This window comes from Takifugu flavidus, chromosome 18, assembly GCF_003711565.1.
Source record: "Takifugu flavidus isolate HTHZ2018 chromosome 18, ASM371156v2, whole genome shotgun sequence".
In the NCBI taxonomy this organism is placed as follows: domain Eukaryota; kingdom Metazoa; phylum Chordata; class Actinopteri; order Tetraodontiformes; family Tetraodontidae; genus Takifugu; species Takifugu flavidus.
In genome coordinates this window covers 11,342,512-11,355,378 of record NC_079537.1, presented here as the reverse complement: position 1 = coordinate 11,355,378, position 12,867 = coordinate 11,342,512, and the positions used below count along the sequence as shown (strand labels likewise).

The 12,867-nt window shown below is 52.7% G+C and overlaps 1 protein-coding gene across 1 annotated transcript in view; it reads right to left on the bottom strand.

Annotated features, from left to right (window-relative positions):
* Window positions 1-8,402: 8,402 nt before the first annotated feature.
* The window catches only part of LOC130515144 (neurexophilin-1), a 13,361-nt gene continuing 8,896 nt past the window's right edge, over window positions 8,403-12,867 (bottom strand). The window contains exon 2 of the mRNA XM_057015195.1: window positions 8,403-12,177. Coding sequence (XP_056871175.1) covers window positions 11,416-12,177 — 762 coding nt within the window. The 3' untranslated portion in view covers window positions 8,403-11,415. The remainder of the gene's footprint in view (window positions 12,178-12,867) is intronic.

Below are 12,867 nucleotides of genomic sequence, written 5' to 3'. Positions count from 1 at the left end.
AATCAGAAATTTTCTTGATTAAAAAGTGAGCGCGAGTGCTGAAGCCTTATTGATTTCCATTAAAAGTAATCAAACTTTCATGTTACCAGGCCAGACTTGGCTTTTTCCCCTCCCCCCACTGGGGAAAATCTCCCGTGTTTAAAATGGCCGCCAGACTACACACAAGAGCCAGCGTCCCATTCATCAATCACACCCCCCCCCCCCCACCCCCCACCAAAACCGCTTCAATATGAGCTGATAATAGTCCGAACCCTGAACCGGGGAAGTATTGGCGGAGTATCGCCGAAGGCATGAATAGATTGGAAAGTTCAGGTCTCTATCTCCTGATTCATCGCTCTCTAAACCAATAGCTCATGAATCTATCTTCACTTCCAGCCCTGAATTGGTTGGACCATCAATCTCCGCTCTATTAGACTGGCACTGTCTTCTCCATGGTCGTGTTTTGTCATTGGAGTTATGGGCAGGGGGGTGGGGGGGTGATGGAGACGTACAAGCGGCGTGGTTATGGATGACATAGCTGCGCTATTTAGTCTGAGATACATGAGGGACGACTGCGTCTGTCACTTCCTGTCCTCCTCGGCGGTCCACGCCGCTCCGTCCGCCCATCCCGCCGGCTCGTAAAGAGTCCTGCGAGGTCTTATGTTCGGGTCGTAAAAACCAAATTAAAATATTAAATCTGTCAGAGCGTGTCCTCATAAATAAAGCCATATATTACCTCGCCGTCTATAAAATTGAAAAAGGGTCGGGGCTTTTTACGAGGGAGCGAGGAGCGGGCCTATTTTGGGGCTGATCACCCAACGCCGCCTCGCCGCCGCGGCGCCCCCGCCCCGACCAATGTGACTCGGCTAATTATTCACCGGGTGGATTGATGGAGAGTCGGGAGGATCGATGTGAGGTACAAGGCTGAGTGTTTTCTGTTTCAGCGGGGGGGGGGGGGGGGCAGCGTTACCGTTTCCAGCCTGTTTTTAGAGCATTTCGTTAACGAAAAAGTGCGTTTTTTAAACAATTTGGGTTAATAATTTGGATGTTTTCAGGACTTTCCTGTGTTTTTGTGCCTTTTAACGACTTAATGGGTGAATAGTCGCTATAATTACACGCTTTTGTTTTGAAAAGCGACCACATTCGCTGCAAATGTTGTAGTTTTGTATCGGAAATGACAGGAAGGACAAAATCGTCTTTCCGCGAAGCTCTCGCTGAGACGTCACCCGAAACTTTCCCAGAGTTGAGCTCCCCTGGAACTCCGGGTCCAGTGGTTCCAGAGATCAACGTCATTAGCATTAGCGCGCGGCGGGGATGTTGGTATGGAGGTCCACCTGCCACTGGGCAGCTGCTTCTGCCGGCTCAGCTAATTGGCTGGCAGGTGGCCCAGAGAACGCCGATGTGCCGGCGGCCAGGAAGAAGAGCGAGGACATGGCGTCTGCCTGCGTCCTGGACCAAACATGAAACACACACACACACACACACCGGTGCAGCCTGTGAACAGAAGACTGTGTGTGGTTGCAGAATAACCTTGGCACCAGCGTGGTGCCTGCTTCACCCGTCTGCTAGATAGATGGTCCTCCACGCCGCCTGGCAGAGGCTTTTCATTATGTTCGCTGCCCGTCCACAGGAGCCCAGCTTTGGATTCCTTCTCTCCCATTTTCTCCCGGCTTTCCAGTTTACTGTATTCCGGCTGCGCTAATCTTGTGCTGCACTGTTAGAGACCATCCTTTTTATTTATGTGTGTGCAGCGGCGGCGGCGGCGGCGGCCCTGTTCCCTCTCTTCTTCTCCTCTCAGCTTAATTAGGATGTGGGGGAGCCGGTTGTCGGTTGAGTAAGCTCGGTATCAGATGATTAATTGCTGGAGGGGAGTACAGTGGCTCAGGGGCAGTATGGCCCGGGGAACACAAGGTTACTGGATGGTATAACCCCGCCCCCTCCCTCCTTTACCGCCGCCCCCTCTTCCTGCTCTCTCCGTCTCTGTCTCATTTCTCCTTGTTGATCCGTTGGAAAATGAATTCCCTGCCTCTCCTTGTCCGACCCGCGTGTGTTGCCGGCCCGCTCGGAGAGCGAACGTCACCGCGCATATGCGAGGCGTTAATTAAGACAAAAGGCCCGCGGTGGCCGAGCCGCCACGCAAAGCAGCTGTTCATCACCACGACCGTCATTAACGCCGCGCACTCGTTAGCTGGCTGGATTTATACGTCTGTCAGCTGGTCGGAGACTCCCAACGTCTCCCGCCTCCATTTCATGTAATTCCCATGTCGGGTCGCGACCCGCTGACCCCGGCGGGTCGGGGGTGTCAGACTGTGGTTGCGATAAGGTGGCAGATTGGACCCCGTCTTCACTGGGCCAGAGGGCAGAAAATCTATTAGGTGATTGGTTAGTTGGCACAGAGTTGCCTTCCAGCCTGGACGCCAAATTTAGATTAATGGAAGAGCAGCTCGCTAAGTTTATAATTAATAGCGGTGAGCCAAATGTGCTACCCGAATATGAAAATCCAGAGCTACACACACACGCACACACACACACGCACACACACACGCTCCGTCACACAGGATGGAGTCCTTGTTTATTTTCTGGAGGTCACTTTTTATTTATGGCTTGTTTTAGCTTCACTGCTCCTCACAAACTGCTGTTGGACAGGCTGTTTCATTTATTGTGCAGAATAAAAAAAAAATCTATAGTGTTTCAGACTGCCCCCCCCATACCGGGCGCATTGAGGAATGCTGCTTCAGCTCTATTTCAGACGCACATCTCCTGACCATCTCGATTATACTCGCAGCGTTCTTCTTTTCTCCGGCTGAAACCGTTTTCAGCTCCTCCGTCTCCCTCCCTGGCTGCCCCCCCCCCCCCCCCCCCCCCCGGCCTGCCTCCCTCCATCACGTGGAGCTGTCCGTCACTGGGGCCCCCGTGTCTCTTGGTCTTTGATGGATGGGGAACACGTAGGAGGAGCAGCCGTCCTTAATAGACACGGCAGATTGAAACGCGAGAGAAGTAAATGTTAAGGGCCTCATAAAACATCCACTTCCCCGCCCTCATCCGAGGCTGCACACCCCCACATTACCCCCCCCCCCCACACCTCCCTCTCTGCTTAAGTCGCCTCCCACCCACCTCTACTGCATTTGTAGCTCTGTCTGCACGTCTTTATGTGCCACACTGAAAGGCTGCTTTTCATTCGGGCAACACCAGAGGCACCTCTATCGCCCCCTACTGGGTGGTCCCTGCAGGAGAATCCCCCCCCACCCCGCCCCACGACATGATGGCGATTAAATACGGCGCGTCATCCTCCTTCCATGTTTAAAAACCATGAATCCGCCTCCCCCGCGGTGACATTTTGCCGTCTGTGTAAACACTGACCGCCGCGGTCCTCCGCTCCTGACCCCCGTGTAGCCGTCAGCGGCTCGTAGCAGCTTGTCAAGATGTGAGATGGGGGGATAAAGAAGACGGTTAAGTTGATATATTTCCTCACGCCGCGGGCGGGGGCACGGGAACCATGTTAAAGAGCCCCCCATCAATAAGGTCCTGCGCCGCGGCCGCCGTGTTTGCGAGAGGTCGGCTTCTAAAGCGGCGGCCGCGGGGCCGATGGCGGCGCGGCCAAATAACTCAATTCCCCTGCAAGGTGGACGGGTCAAGAGGAGTCAAGGACAGGGGGGGTGGGGGGATGCGGGTGGGATGGGGGGGGGCTGGAAAGTGAATTTATCAGGTGAGAGGAGACTTGCTGTTTCATCTGGAGCGTTGACCCCGCTCATAATTCCAATTGCCTGACTCGTTTGATGCAGCAAGAAATCCCTCAACGTGAAAGGAATTGCCCCCCCCATCCGTGTGTGTGTGTGGGGTGGGGGGGGCAGATTTTCCTACACTGGCCATGATTTAGATCTTTGAAAACGAAGCCTGAATCGAAAATCTGGCTGCGGAGCAATATGTATGCGGCTGAAAAGACAACCTGAAGCCAATATGGGGGCTCGGCAGCTCCGGCCATTAATCATCATAACGGGGGAGACACCCAGCCGTGAATGAGCCCCCCCCCCCCCCACCCCACACCCCCAGCACTTTCAATAACCCCATCATTTAAAAGCCAAAATAGGGAACAGAATCAGGAGTCACAGAATGAGGAGTTTAGGGCCGATGTGGTCATTCAGGCTGGAGTCTGTAATCTGGTCTGGGACGCTGAGACGGGGGCGGGGGGGACGCTGAGACGGGGGGGGGGACGCGGCAAAGCCGACATTATTCTGCAGGTAATGAGCAGAAAAGCGCTCGGTGAATAGAGATATGTATCATTTAAATGAGCGGCGTGTCAGCACATTAGAGAGGGAAGGCGCTTTCAGGACGGACAAAAGGCAACGCAATCGTGGCCGTAAATAAGAGCACCCCCCCCCCACACACACACACACAATATAACGCACTTCTTCTCTTTTGTTTTCATCTTCTCCGGGACTCCTTCACCTTTTCCTTTCCCTCTCGGGCCATCGTTTGGCTGCCACTAAGGTCGCTAGCATTAGCCACACCTTGATTAGCTTGTTAGCATAACCTGATCATTAATGCGGTCGCGCCGTCCCGGCCTTCACAGTCCAGAGATCCAAGGGGGCGTCTCGAGCCTGACTTCGGGGGCTCCAGAGATTTTGGGAGCAGTGTGTGTTTCCTGTCAGGTCCAGGATCCCGCTTTGATCTCTCCAAAGCCCCAATGCTAATCCCGTAGCAGCACCTGTCAAAGAATACACGATGAAGAATAAAAGCTGCCGGCTGGCCCACTGTTTGGGACTGTCACTCATATTAATATGAACATGTGAAAAGGTCCAAACTCATCAGGCGACAGCAGCAGAAGTGTTGGGGGGGGGGGGGGGAGACTGGATTAAACCTGTTTGCCTGGACAGTTTTGTGCATTTCAATGGGAATTCTCCCTTTGTTGTCTTCATCCAAGCGCCTGAAAGGTAAAATCCAACTGTTGGGAGGCTGCTTCTGCTGAGTCCGCAGCTCGATTCAGGTTCTGGAGAACCTTTGTGAAGAACTCCGACATGATTCATGAGCCTTTAAGTAGAACTCAAAAGCCCGGCGTCCCGTTTCATCGTGGCAATGAAACAAACAAAAAAAGTGGCCAAACGTGACAAAGACGAGGGGCCGAACGGAGACTGACTCGGGTTTTGTGTGTCGTCTGCCGCTGAGTCGGCACATCGCCGGGTTTTGTGGCGAATTTGTGCAGGAGAGCCGATAACACGGGAGAGAGGAGAGGAAGGCTGGGGGTGTGTGTCTGTGTATGTTTGTGTGTGTGTGTAAGGGGGGGGGGGGGGGGGTCCCCTCTGAACAGCCCCAAAGATAATAAGAGGCGGATCCAGTCTTTGACTTATCAAGCAACAGCCCTGCAGTGGTGAGAGGACTGGACAGTCAGCAGAATCTGTATGTGTGTGTGTGTGTGTGTGTGTGTGTGTGTGTGTGTGTGTGTGTGTGTGTGTGTGCTTGTGTGTGTGTTTACTGGATGTTTGGGCCACTTGATAACTGGGGGAAGGCAGCTCAAGGATAGAGGGGAGCAGCAAGGAGGACGTGTTGGGGAAAGATAGAAGAGAGCAAAAAAAAAAAGAAAGAAAATCCGTCTTGCCGCAGTTTTTGAAAGACAGTTTTCCAATCGGAGGCTCATCCCGTCAGCCCCTGAGCTGATCCCAGGTCTGCCCTCAGCAGGAGGGAGCTCCGCCCCCCCCCCCCCCTCCCGGAACCAGGCCGCTCCTGGTTGAAGGTTATAAAGGGGGGAGTGGAGGAGAAAACGAGGCGGCTGCAGACGGTGATGGAAAGCTGGAACGCTAACCTTTAGCGGCGCTTGTTTCCCGTCTTCACGCCCATGTTTACCGCCTGATTGGACTCTTTGGCGGTTGTGGCGCAAACACCTTCTCGGTTACGGGAATAGTGGAGAAATTTCACACCTTCTGGTTGGCTGCAGCACACACACACACACACACACACACACACACACACACACACACACACACACACACACACACACACAGGTCTTCATATCAACACGTGACCGTCCAAGTTGTGAATAATTACTCCGCTAAAGGGCAGGACTGTGATCCCCGTCTGGTATTTAAAGCCCTGTCACTGATTTTAAATTACCAGTCCTCCTCGTGGCTTCTTTAGTTAAGTGGGGGGGTGGGGGGGGGAGTCCAAGCTAATGCAGAGATCACGCTCCGAACGTCCTCAGAAGTGCCTCCAGCCAGCGTCTTGAATTTTCACATTTGCATGGGTGCGGGGCTATTTTTGTGGTCTGGCACCTCCACCTGAGCTCCAGGGTGGGGGGGGTTGCTGAAGCCGGAGATAAGCTGTGTCTGGCTGGGTCTGACCTGCTCACATTCTAGTTTAAATTCCAACCGAACCGGCGTTTACAGCTGCGTCGTCTCTTTTTAATGGGGAAGTCACAGATTTTAGCGTTTTATTTGCCGCTTGTTTTCTGGGAAAATGCGACGTCGGGTCGACCTTTGACCCAGGAGATTTGAAGTTTTATTACAGCTGTTTTGAGGGGGGGGGGGGGGGGGGGGGCTTATAGCACTGACATGATGTTTTTATATGATTGGTTGAGTGTTTCTCACCAGGTGTGTGTGTGTGTGTGTGTGTGTAGAATCCTGTTCTTTTAATTAGCTTATTTCTCTATTCTTTCCTCTCCCCCCCAGATTGCACCTTGAGGCCCATCTGTGCCTACAGCTGTTTCTTTTATTTCCCACCCCCCCACCCCTGACCCCAGGGCCGGGGAAGTGTGGTGCATCATCGTGAGCGACGCTGCGGGGGCCCAGGGGGCTGATCCTGTATTCGTCCTCATCTGATGCGCCGCGGCAGAGAATCAGCTGTTCCAGGTCCCATGATTGGTGCAACGGGGGGGGGGGGGGGGTAGAGAGCCCATTAGGATGCTGCAGCATGAAACCACTTATGGTCTGTGTGTGTGTGTGTGTGTGTGTGGGCGCATGTGTACATTTCCTTTGGCACATTTGTGCTGTTATAAGAGTGTGACCGTGACCCCCCCCCCCCACACACACACACACACACACACACACACACTCAACCCTGAACATCAAGCGTGTTCGGATGGATGGAAACGGTCTCCAGGTAACAAACGGCTCCACGAGGACGCTGGATGGCGTCTCAGGTTCCCGTCCTATGATTCCGTCCTATTGGACGCACCACGGTGGTCATGTGACCTCACACGCCTTCAACACACACACACACACGCACACACACTGGTGTAACTGGTCCCATCCTGTGGTTTCTTTGACTTTGTGGATGTTGTCACATCGGGGACGGGGACATAATTACGGGTCTCCGGGACAAACTGGATGTAACCCTGTAATCACTGTCAGCCGTAATCAGGGGTTGTTTTCCTCCGCGCACGTTCTCCGCCGCTCAAGGTTATTTTCCCGATTCCCTATTTATCATTTTAAGCTTCGCGCGCCTGTCCCGCCCCCTCGTGCCACGGCTGCTTATTTTGTGGATTGAAGGCGCTCCGGCCTCCATTACTCACGCCCAGACGTCCTTTTCTCCCCGAGAAACTCGCACTGGATTGTTTTCTCGTCCTCTGCCGGAGGAATCCTCTGTACTTCTTAAAGCCCTTCTGTCTGTTATCTACGACTGTTGCCTGCTGCTTGCACCCGCTGCGTGCGTGCGTGCGTGCGTGCGTGCGTGCACGTGTGTGTGTGCGTCTGACCCAGCAGGCTGCTCTCACAGATTTCACATTAACCTCGGTGCTTCTTTCCTCCAAATTAGATTTCTCTTCTGTCTCCGTGTTGACTCGTTTGCTTCCCTTTCATCATCTCCGCCAAGGTTACCCCCGAGGCGGGTGGCGCTTTTGCAGGGACACGGGGGCCCGGGCGGGGTGGGGGGGGGGGGGCCCGGGTTTTGCCACCAGCCACGCTCAATCGGTCCCATTTGAGGGGAGGCTGCCGTGTCTGGACCCAGCCCCTCGTTAATGGTTGTCTGGGATCCAATTAATGAACAGGCCGAATTTAACATAATTTACGTCTTAAAGCGAACAACAAAGAGGAGAGGGGAGAAGAGGGTGTGTGTGTGTGTGTGTGGGGGGGGCTAATTAGGGGATCCAGTTGTGTTGGTGCATCATTCCTGCCGAAACATTTCCTTCCTCTTTCTTTCAACCCCCTTTCCCCTCTCTGCTACGGAAGCCTTCAGCGGGATAAAATAAATCACGTTTTCCCTCTTCGGCGCCGAAGAATATGCAAATAGGAGAGAATAAAGCCGCGGTGGTCGTCGTCACGGCCGTCCGACACGCGGAGAAGCCATCTACCGTCTGCGTCTGCCGCTCTGCGAGCGCTTTAAGTGCACGCGTGTGCTTTATTCATCTGTAGGGTGTCGGAATATCCGCCATCATATCATCCGCACAGTGCATCATCCACATGACATCGAGTAACAACAGGATTCACAAAAGGACCCACATTTAAATACAACTTTATTCAGGTCTGAGAACTCTTTATATATGTAGATATATGTATATTTACGTTCTTCTTCTTTTTTTCCCAGTCAGTTTTTGTTCGGTGGGCCCGACACCCACACATCTGTCGGCACGAGGTGGGTCAACGACGAGGCTGCTGCCGTTGGCAACGCCGCCGTCTCTGAAACAGCCGTCGCTGGGCTCACCGCGGGGGGGGCGGAGGGGGCCGAGTCGCAGTCCGAGTATTGCTGTATATCTGAGGGGGTCGGAAGGAGCAGAGGGGGAGGAGCTCGTGTTCACCAGGTGGCCGCAGGCGTCCTTGCGTGTTCGGGGTGTCGTTCGCCGAGGTCACGGGGGCTCAAATCTGATCCGGGTCCCTCTGGCCAGAACTCAGGGGCGGCAGGCAGGAAACCGCCTGGCCCGGCACATCGTAAGACTTTCCCGGCGTCGGGGAGAAACAGTCCTTTAAGCTCGCAGAGATTAGCCAAGCTCAGATCGGAAAAGTAGGGCCCTCAGCGGCACAGGGGTCACTGCTGGGGTACGAGGGGGGCCGGAGGGGGTGTGCGGAGGTCCAGTTCATATACACGCAGCGAAAGGATGGAGTGAAAGCGAGGGTCGGTGGCGAACGTTACGTCCGCAGAGAAAGTGTTTTCGCTGAAACGGCGGGGACTCTTAATGTACGCTTTCCCATAAAGGCTCGGCTCCACTGATGTGCCGTTAATCAGAGGCCATCTCTGCAATCGCTCTGGCGTAATTGGCACTCTGATTGATGCGAACACTCTTTAGCAAAAGTCCCCTCTGTGAGGATTTCTGACACTTGCGCTAAGTGGCGGGCTGGAGAGACGTGTCGCCGTGGGCGGCGTGGACGCCTACGGACTCCGGGGTGACGTAATTCGCTCCGAGCCGCGGATTGATTTGAGTCAAGAGGGCCCAGGAGCCGCCACATCCCTTTAAAACCTCGTCGCTCTGGCCTGTAGCCGATCCAGATGCATCCTGCTGTAGCTAAGTTGGAGATTGACCGTGCTTTTAGAGTGAGATAAGCGCTTCCCACTGAGCTTCCGGGCCGCTCTCTGTGCAGGCGGCTCGATTTTATTTATCTTTTTTTTTACTGCGGCTCACGAGTTCTCCCGATCGACGCCGTTTGTGCGCGTTGCAATCTTTACAATGTCGTCTGATTGGCTCATTTCCATCATGAATATGCATTTAGCGCCGTTGTGCTCACAGTTCGCGCTATGGCTCCTATCTACAAATGTAAAGCCCGTGGCGACTTCTGCGTCTCCGTGTGCATCGTCGGCTTTGATGTCGACTGAATTCTGTGTTTTCGTGTTGGGCATCCCCCCCCCCCCCCCATTTTATCCAAAATGTTTAATTATTTCTCTACATATTGATTCACTTGGGCCTTCAACTAGCAATTTTCTCTTTAATGTAGGAAGTCTGAGCTTTGATGTGCAGATTTAAAGCTCTTTGTTTCTATTTTTAGCTCCACGGCTGTGGTGTGTAGCAATCCAGCCCTCACACACACCTCTGCACACGTCCACCTGGGACAGCGCTGTGCCGCTTCCTCGCAGATCTCGGCTATGTCCCGGACATCAGAGCGCATTAGCGTCAAACCTGTTGTCTGACATCAGCTCTTAATGACTCTTCACACCTGTCTGGCGACGGCTCAGCGGTAATGAACTACAAAGTCATTGTGTCCTCGTAATCAGGATGGCGGGAAACTCTCCGCGCGCGAGACCTTAGGCTAGCTAATTCACTTCTCCACCGGGCGTTGCTCTCTGCTGAGATTGTTTGTGAGAGAAACACGAGACGCGCCGGCCATTTATCTTAATGAGAGCAGTTAACTCTGAGCCGAGCTGCGGCCGCTCGCTAAAACACCACAATCTCCGCCCCGGCTTGTCCTCCTGCCCACACACTGGTTTTTTAAATTTTTTTTTAGGAATGCATCTCGCCCTCTCAACGAAGCCTTAATTAGCTCTACAGGAGATTAAATTATATGTAATTATTATGATAATAATTTCATTTATTCAAGATAGCGCTCCGGCGAAGGCGGCGGTCGATGGGAGAGCGCCGTCTCCTCGCACAGTCAAAGTTATCAAGGCGTGAAATCAGGAATCCTGACGGCAACAAAATGTAATCTTTTTGGTGGAGAGGGGACAATGGAAGGAGGGTGCATACTCCCCGTCTCCTTCTCCACTTTAATTAAAAGAGCTCACTGGATCTCCTCCTGCTCCTCCTCCTCTTAAGCATGGAGGGCCGGGTCTATCTCTGTGCCGAATCTGTCCATTCCTCCCAGACCGAACCTGTCTTAAGCTCTGCCCTTAAATTGCTTTTCCTTGTTATTATTTTCTCAATATTTTATTGATGTAGACTGAGAGAGAGTGAACAGGCTGCGCACTCAAGAGCAGGGATCAGGGTTTAGGGATCATCCTCTGAGACGGCCTCACGCCGTCAGAGGGTTACCTGCGAGCTCCGGTTATCCTCTACATTCATCTGCTCTTTTTGTAGGAAAAAGCTGCAGTGCATCCCCACTGGTCTCTTTGAATCCATTACACACACACCCCCCCCCCCCCCCGCGCCCCCCCTTCACGTTAAACACTGGATGATGCTTTCAATAAAGTCTGAATTTGCAGAGAACTCTCCGGTGAATCGTAACACAGCAGCCAAATTACGTGCCTTCACTGAAAATGCGACTTTGGGAAAGAGCGTTACTATAAAGGGCGATTCAGAGGACATTCAGACGACATTCACGGATGACTGATGGGAGAGAGGAATCACCGGCAGAACGTCAGCGCCTCAACACCGCATTGAGGTAACAATGTGCACGATGGCGCTATTCGATTCCCACCACCAGTCCGGTTCTTGAAAGCCTCGTTATCTGCATACTCGGGTTTGCATATATGTTTTTTTTTAAATATTTTAACAGTTCGGCTTTCTCAAGATGTCTCGCGGGCGCCGTGCGTCGCTCGTCCCCCTTTCCTTCTCCCTTTCTGCCTCTCCTCCCCCCTCCGAGGTTTCTAGCCCGAGGGCAGGTAGGGCATCTCGTTGTGGTAGTTGTAGTCCGGGCAGACCTTCTGGACCAGGCGATAGTCTGTGCTGTAGAAGGAAATGTAGATGCAGATGACCTTAAAAGGCTTGGAGCAGATCCAGGAAACGTGGCTCTGAATCTGCTCCTGAAAGCAGGTCTTGGAGGGGTCGTAGTTGCAAAGCGAGGTACGTTTGCTGCGATCTACCTTCTCATAGTCCACGCGGCAGTTGAAGATCTTTGAGTCCTTGGGGTACACGACGCTCTGGCGCTCCAGGTCAAACTCCACCGCCTTGACAGGCGGCACCAGACTCACCGATATGTTGCCCTGCCCGGTGGAGTTGTGACGGAAGTAGACACTGAAGGTGCCGTTACCGTGGTCCACGATCTTGCCTGTGATCAGCAGGTTAAGCCGGACCGTCTTGATGTTGGAGTAGAAGTCTCCCCAGCCAAACATTTTCTTGAACTTGCCGGTCTTAACGATAGGCCACCGTTTGACCCTGGAGCTAGAGGCGTCGGGTTTGAGCAGGTCGCTGCCCAACATCTCCCAGAAATCCTGTTTGGAAAACTCCTGTTTGGAGAAAGGGACGGGCAGCTCCAGGGAGGTGGCATTAGCCGCACGGCTCTTACTGTGGAGCATCCAGCGGCTCAGAGGCGAGAGCGGCGCCTGGCCGCTCAGGAGACCCACGGTCTTGGAGGAGTCATCTGAGGATCCCTTGGTGCTGGTGGAGTCATCTTCTTGACCCAGGGCCACCTAGAGCAGATTGGAATTGAAGGAGAAAACAGTTATTAACAAGGTAAAGAAACAACGCCAGAAAACAAATGAGAGCTCCAATCAATACGTAATTTGCTTTTCGTACCTCTTCAGCGAGTAATGCGACATTCTATCAATGTTTCATATATATAGAGGCATCATTTTTGCGTTCTCGGATTTCCCTCCACTGCTAATTCTCGCTACAATTCCCTAAACACACAGGTAATTCACTTGTACAGTAGCTTGAAGCTTAAAGCAGGTCAAAAGGTTCAGAGAATACCTTCAAACGTGGAACCCCCACAAAAATTGGAATTTGTGTAATGTGTGCTACTCCTGTTGTTTTGGGGGCTTTCATCAACCAGACGGAGGGTGGAAAATTTCCTACCGAGACTTTGATCATGTACAACAATAAAATTCTGTCCCGGTGATGTGATTTCTCTGACAAGAGAAGCGGCACTTTGATTTATGCGCTTATAAAAATAAAACATTGCGCTATTGCAAACGTCAGTAAAGGAACAGTTTTTCCAAATATCTCCACACCAGCAGAGTTGGAAAAGGTCAGCGGATCTTCGTCAGATCATTTTTATGCAAAATTCTTTTTTTTTTGTTTGTTTTCTCAGGACTAGAACCCATCTCACGTGCGTCAGGGATGATTGCGGTGTGGAAGCGGAGGAGACGAAAACACTCATT